Source organism: Perca fluviatilis, chromosome 14 (genome assembly GCF_010015445.1).
Source record: "Perca fluviatilis chromosome 14, GENO_Pfluv_1.0, whole genome shotgun sequence".
NCBI lineage: Eukaryota > Metazoa > Chordata > Actinopteri > Perciformes > Percidae > Perca > Perca fluviatilis.
Window position 1 is genome coordinate 33,675,652 of NC_053125.1, and position 7,500 is coordinate 33,683,151.

General features: G+C 45.7%; 1 protein-coding gene across 2 annotated transcripts in view; it reads right to left on the reverse strand.

Moving 5' to 3' along the window:
- The window catches only part of LOC120572751 (serrate RNA effector molecule homolog), a 26,806-nt gene that overhangs the window by 5,210 nt on the left and 14,096 nt on the right, over positions 1-7,500 (reverse strand). For both annotated transcript variants that reach the window (XM_039822167.1, XM_039822168.1), the window contains exons 12-15: positions 7,344-7,500; positions 3,346-3,510; positions 2,392-2,545; positions 1,801-1,913 (exon numbers count right to left, since the gene is read on the reverse strand). The exon at positions 7,344-7,500 is cut by the window's right edge and continues 8 nt beyond it. In XM_039822167.1, coding sequence (XP_039678101.1) covers positions 1,801-1,913; positions 2,392-2,545; positions 3,346-3,510; positions 7,344-7,500 — 589 coding nt within the window. The remainder of the gene's footprint in view (positions 1-1,800; positions 1,914-2,391; positions 2,546-3,345; positions 3,511-7,343) is intronic.

Here is a 7,500-nt window from a genome sequence, read left to right on the forward strand (position 1 = left end):
GGAGCACTACCAACACCCTGAGCCACAGCACCCACGGGAGCACCACCAACACCCTGAGCCACAGCACCCAGGGGAGCACCACCAACACCCTGAGCCACAGCAACCCACGGGAGCACCACCAACACCCTGAGCCACAGCACAGCACCCAGGGGAGCACCACCAACACCCTGAGCCACAGCACAGCACCCACGGGAGCACCACCAACACCATGAGCCACAGCACCCACAGGAGCACCACCAACACCCTGAGCCCCAGCACCCATGGGAGCACCACCAATAGAGCTCTCTCACGGCAGACATGTTGACATGTCATAGTAGGAAAAGCTAGGGCTGTGCTCGATTAAAGAACTTCTGAGTCGATTAACACTCGTTCAATTGTACCGACTAGTTGATTTAATCGACAGATCTGTTAATCTGAGCAAAGAGTCATGCTCAAAGGATGCATATATTGAATAAGATAACGCCTCCTTTGCATATTTAAACAACATTTCAGAAAACGTGTAATACAAGAAATAACTGCCTTAATGAAAGTAATCAAAGCAGGTTTCACGGTGATATCTATTAGGTCAAATGTCAACCCTTAATTCTTGTGTTTACCAGAGATGAGCTTGTACGGTTCATGGAAATAAGTCATTCAGCGTGAAAACAGCATCAGACATGACTAATGGACTTCCACTTAGGAGAGGTCCTGGTATTGTGCATACTGACTCACTGAAATAGCTTACTGGGACACTTAATGGAACTGAGCCATCGTTAAGGTTATCAATCTCAGCTGGGGCTGTGCAATTAAGGGATTGGAAAATGGTGTTTTCCCGGCATCTGCTGGCAGAACGCGGCATTGCCCTAAAGCCCAATTCACCGCAACGATAAACAGAGAAGGATGCTTTTCGACCCGCTGGATGTGGGTGAGCCCTTGTGGGTCCATTGTGTGTTTGGATGTGGATTTAAAAACACCCCCCTTTGAAGGTTGGGTCACACTGACCGGTTTTCAATTTGTGTTTTATATCAGAAAATATGGGACGTAGAAATAAGCGCTGAAAATGCAAAGAAGAAAATGTTACAATTTAAAACATTGGAAAAAGCAAAAACAAGGTTGACAGGAAGACAACACAAGGGTTAATCGAAATGTAATCGTGATCATGATTTCTACTCCCAACGATCACAAAAACAGAATAATCGAGAAAAACAATCATTTAGCTTATTACGTTTTTGCAAGTAAACTCTTATTTTCTCTTGTGTTCTAAAATGAAAAAATAAAGTTTAAATAGGAAAAGCATTAAGGCAAAGTTCACAGTTGTATGTGTTTTTTTTTTTTACGGTTGATTCAAGTTCAATAATTGCAACATCTTTCCAGAAGTCGAAGAGTAATCGTGTTAAATTATCGTGATTTCAATATTGACTGAAATAATCGTGATTATATTTTTTTCCATAATCGAGCAGCCCTAATCTCAGCTGTGCTTTTCCTAATATCTACTATCGCTCGCTCCCTCTTTCTCTTCATCCGTAACGTTGTAGCCTACTCTGGCAGCTGGCTCCAACGAATAGCCCCAAAAAACGTTGTCGGTGTTTAAAGAAAGGCACATCTGATGAAAGAGAGACAGACAAAGAAAGACAGAGAGACAGACAGACAGAGAGAGAGACAGACAGACGGAGAGAGAGAAATACAGACAGAGAAACAGAGACTGAGAGAGAGAGACAGACAGACAAAGAGAGAGAGAGAGACAGACAGAGAGACAGACAGGCAGATGGAGAGAGACAGACAGACAGAGAGAGAGACAGACAGACAGACAGGAAGACGCACCTCTTGTTCTGGGTCTTTCTTCCCCAGCTTGGCGGCTTCTTCTTCACTCAGCGTCTCCGACTGAGAGAACAGAGGAGCCAGACGCTCCTCACACATCCTCTGATGCTCGCTCACTGTCCAATCAGAGCACAGACACACGATGACGTCATCACCACGGACACAACCAGCACTTACACACCAACCGTGGGACCATGGTTAGGAGCCGACAGAAGGGATACACAGCTTTGGTGCTAAAATGAACCATTTTCATCACTCGAGAATTGATAAAAATTATTAGAAATCCCCCAAAAATCCACAATAAAGACACAAAACCTTGAGGATACCATAGAAAAGTCCAGGCTCGGATGTGTAATCAAAAGCATTTGATATTTATTCGTGTGTGTGTCTGTATATGTGTGTCTCTGTGGGTGTGTGTTTGTCTCTGTGTGTGTGTGTGTGTCTGTATATGTCTCTGTGTGTATATGTGTCTCTCTGTCTGTGAGTGTGTCTCTGTGTGTGTGTGTGTGTGTGTGTGTGTGTGTGTGTGTGTGTGTGTGTGTGTGTGTGTGTGTGTGTGTGTGTGTGTGTGTGTGTGTGTGTGTGTGTGTGTACCCTCTGTGGCGGTGATCTTGGCTACCGGCAGCGGCCCCCGTACGTGGATCAGACCGCAGCGATGAGGCATCTCGTCCTCGGCGGGATACTCGCAGAAGTTATAATAATCCACCGAGTGAACTAGACGCAGGTAGAGCAGCAGTCTGTCCAGAACCTACACACACACACACACAGCACACACACACAGACACAGACACACACACATGAAATCGTTAAAACACACTTATTTCAAAGTGGACAGACACAAAATAAAACTATCAAAAGCCGTCTTGGTTCATCTTTCCACTGTTCCAACTATCACCACTCTGGTTTGGTTGAAATAAACCCTTAATTCACCCATTTACATGTGGAGATATGCTGGCTCTATACACGCTAAAAGTCCTGATTATTTACATGGAGTCTGGTGGAGATATGCTGGCTCTATACACGCTAAAAGTCCTGATTATTTACATGGAGTCTGGTGGAGATATGCTGGCTCTATACACGCTAAAAGTCCTGATTATTTACATGGAGTCTGGTGGAGATATGCTGGCTCTATACACGCTAAAAGTCATGATTATTTACATGGAGTCTGGTGGAGATATGCTGGCTCTATACACGCTAAAAGTCCTGATTATTTACATGGAGTCTGGTGGAGATATGCTGTCTCTATACATGCTAAAAGTCATGATTATTTACATGGAGTCTGGTGGAGATATGCTGTCTCTATACATGCTAAAAGTCATGATTATTTACATGGAGTCTGGTGGAGATATGCTGTCTCTATACATGCTAAAAGTCCTGATTATTTACATGGAGTCTGGTGGAGATATGCTGGCTCTATACACACTAAAAGTCCTGATTATTTACATGGAGTCTGGTGGAGATATGCTGGCTCTATACACACTAAAAGTCCTGATTATTTACATGGAGTCTGGTGGAGATATGCTGGCTCTATACACGAGTTTGGCCCACCTTCAGTAGTGTCTCGTCCGTCTCCACGGCAACATCAGAGGAGGTGGCGGGGTCTTTGGCGTCGTCGCTGTTCCCCCCCGAGGCTCCGATCAGCTCCTCCTCCTCGGCGCTCACCTCCTCGATCAGATAATCTGTGATGTTCTTCAGGACGGGGTTGGTCTCCATCTGATACACACAAACACACAGAGTTAACTTTATCAATAAGAGTAATTTTGTTTGTTTTGCAGTCAATTTAGTATCGTTCAGAATTTTAATGTTTGTTTTTAGGTTGTTTTTTTTTTCACTGTATTTCCTCTCCTCATTTAGGGCTGGGTATCATTAAAAAACAAAGTCGATACTGGTGCCTGAACGGAAAAGAAATACGACATTACGGCACATATTTCTAAAATAATAGAAAAAAGGACTGATTTTATATTTATATTTATATTTATATATATATATATATATATATATATATATATATATATATATATGTGTGTGTGCTTTGATTGCTGAAGGAATTGACTACTGGACAGCTAGCTACTAAGTTAAGTTACGTACTAAGTTAAGTACTTACTTTATTTGGGTTTTCTGCTACTTCTTTGACTGTTCTACTTTCTTTCTATTGCTGCTGCTGTGTATTTGCTGTAATTGGTTTTTGGTTGAGCAAAGTTAGTGGTTTTGTTAGAGTGAAACTAGTTAGTGTGAAGTGTGACTTTGGGAGTGGGGCCTAACGACTCCCAGGTGCTTTGACTGATTAGCGAGGGTGTGGCCTCCCACCGGTAGCCATTAGGGGTGGTACGGTTCATGAAAAAACACCCGAACCGCTCGGTTCGCTAGTCTCGGTTCGGAGCGTGTGTGTACCGCACGGTTCGTCAGTACACTGTTAAGCTGCACTAACCTCTTACTGCCGTAGTGCCCACTTTATACACCTATGTTAAAACAGTTACTGGAAATGACGAGCGGGATGGGCGTGACAAACGCAACCCATGGCAGCTGATTGGACAATTGCGTCACATGGGTCTGGCTGGTCCCCAACTTCAAAACAAACTGTCATGGCGGCTCGTTCAGAATACGATCTCATATTCTACTAAAATAGTTCACCGAAACGTGTTTCTGAAAACATTTTAAAAGAGAAATAGGCCGTGCAGTTGCTGAATTTGTCTTCATTTAAGATCGACAAAGGTCAGTTTAAAAGATTTTCATCAGATTTTGAGAGACACCGAGCCGACCGCTCCTCAAGTGGAGTGGGGCGCCGCTGCAGGTCACGTCACGTCACGTCACCTGCAGAAATGTCCAGTGGGAGAGAGGCTGCCCAGAGCTGGAGGATGCGCCAGCGTCGTTTATAGTCTGGTGTGTGGGAACATTTGGGATTTCACGTTACCTATGATGAAATAAAACAATATAGAACTGCCACTGTGTGCACGTTTTGTGCAACATGCATTCAATATGCTAATTTTAGCTATATATCATATGCTGAAGTATATTCTGGAGTGATAAAGAAAAAATAAGAACCGTACTGAACCGAAAACCGTGACCCTAAAACCTTGATACGAACCGAACCGTGGGTTTTGTGAACCGTACCACCCCTAGTAGCCAACACAGTCCCCTCTTTTTATTTAACATTGGTATTTGCGTGAAGCAGCAGCTTCAGCGGACGAAGACTCGGAGGACAAAGACAAATGAGTCTTCGCGGGAGGCCAAGTGGGAAGTTAAGTAGGCTGATATCTCATATCCGACCTACATTGCTTGGTGACTTAATCCGGAAATGTGCTGCTTCTCCATTCCTGTCCGCGTGTCCTCTCGGAGATACTACAAACCACGCATTAGCTCGCAAGATTTCCGCAACCCCACCACTCTTACCTATCCCACCCGTTCCACACACACACACACACACACAACACCTTGATGCAGGTGGCCTGTGGAACTGCCAGTCTGCCACTCGCAAGACTGACTTCATATCTGGCTTTGCATCCCTGCAATCCCTTGACTTCCTTGCTCTCACAGAGACCTGGATTACACCAACCAACACATCCACCCCTGCTGCTCTCTCTTCTGCCTACTCTTTCACTCACACACCCAGACCCACTGGGAGAGGTGGAGGTACTGGCCTTCTCATTAACCCCAAGTGGAGATTTTCTCTCTACCAACTGCCAGAGTTCACTCCTCTCTCTTTTGAACTTCATGCTGTCACCATAACTCATCCGGTGCAACTAGTCATCATTGTTATCTACCGCCCACCTGGTCCTCTGGGGGAATTTTTGGAGGAGCTGGATGTCCTTCTTTCAAACATCCCTGAAACTGGCCCTCCGCTGGTACTTCTGGGTGATTTCAACATCCAGACAGAGAAGTCAGCTCTCTTTCTTCACCTTCTCTCTTCTTTTGCCCTCTCACTCTCTCCTTCACCACCCACTCACAAAGCTGGTAACCACCTAGATCTCATATTCACTAGAAACTGCTCTACATCCAACCTCACTGTTACTCCACTCCATACCCCGGACCATTTCTTCATCTCATACTCTCTCCCACTCTCACAAGCTCACAACCATATCTCAAGAGACACTGTACCTGTCCGCCGTAATATTCGTTCACTCTCTCCTTCTTCACTGGCGGCATGTTCTCTATCTACCCTTCCTCCATCTGACTCTCTTTTACTCATGCCTCCCAACGCTGCCGCAGACACTCTACTCTCTACTCTATCCTCCTCTCTCGACTCTCTCTGCCCTCTTACTTCACGACCGGCTCATAAGTCCTCCCCAGCGCCGTGGTTATCTGACTCAGTACGTGCTGAAAGATCAACTATACGGGCAGCGGAAAGGAAATGGCGGAAATCTAAACACCCAGATGATCTGCTTACTTATCAGTCTCTTCTTTCCTCCTTCGCTGCCTCTATTTCTGCAGCAAAAAGCTCCTATCAAACCAAAATTGAATCCGCTTACTCAAACCCAAAAAAACTTTTCTCCATCTTCTCTAACCTGCTAGATCCCCCCCCATTTCACCTCCTCCCTCCTCCCTTCTACCAATCCACTTTGTCAACTACTTTGTAAAAAAGATGGATGATATACGCTCTTCATTCTCCACCACACCTTCTGAAATCACCTTACCATCCGTCACATCTAGTACTCTTGCCTCTTTCACTCCTCTATCTCCAAATCAAATTCTTACTTTGATTACCTCTGCCCGCCCAACCACCTGCCCCCTGGATCCTATCCCTTCTCACCTTCTCCAGTCCATTGCTCCTGACCTCCTTCCTTTCCTCACTCATCTCATTAACATCTCCCTGTCAACTGGCTGTTTCCCCGATGCCCTCAAAGAGGCAAGAGTGACCCCGCTACTCAAAAAACCAACACTCGACTCCTCTGATGTAAATAACTATAGACCTGTCTCCCTTCTTCCTTTTCTATCTAAAACTCTTGAGCGTGCCATTTATAATCAACTCTCTACTTATCTCAACCAGAACAACCTTCTCGATCCCCACCAGTCTGGCTTCAAGGCTGGCCACTCAACAGAAACCGCCCTCCTTGCTGTCACTGAGCAGCTTCACATTGCTAAAACAACCTCTCTCTCTTCCATCATCATCCTTCTAGACCTTTCAGCTGCCTTTGACACAGTGAACCACCAGATCCTCATTTCAACACTCCAGAATCTGGGTGTCTCAGGCTCTGCGCTCTCTTTGCTGACATCTTACCTGTCAACGTTTTCTTTCTGCACCGTTTGACGTTTTTCCTCCCATGTTTTTGAAGCTTTTCCCGACATTTTGTCACTTTTTTATAACGTTTGTGTTATAGAAACTTGTTGAAAATGGGTCAGATTTGCCCCCGAGGACAACAGGAGGGTAAAGAACACATGGGGGGCTGTTCCTATTGGTGGAGAGAGAGGTTGAGAGCGTACGCTGTTCCTATTGGTGGAGAGAGAGGCTGGGCTGTTCCTATTGGTGGAGAGAGAGGCTGGGCTGTTCCTATTGGTGGAGAGAGAGGCTGGGCTGTTCCTATTGGTGGAGAGAGAGGTGGAGAGCGTACCTGTCCGGCCCACAGCGCCCCCTTCTGGTCCAGGCTGTGGACAAGTCTGGCCGAGAGGCGGATGTCGTTCCTCACCACCGGCTTGTGGTGCGTCAGGCCGTTAACGGTGCGAACGCGCCGACACAGGTCTCTGTTCACCACCGGAGACAGTTCACAG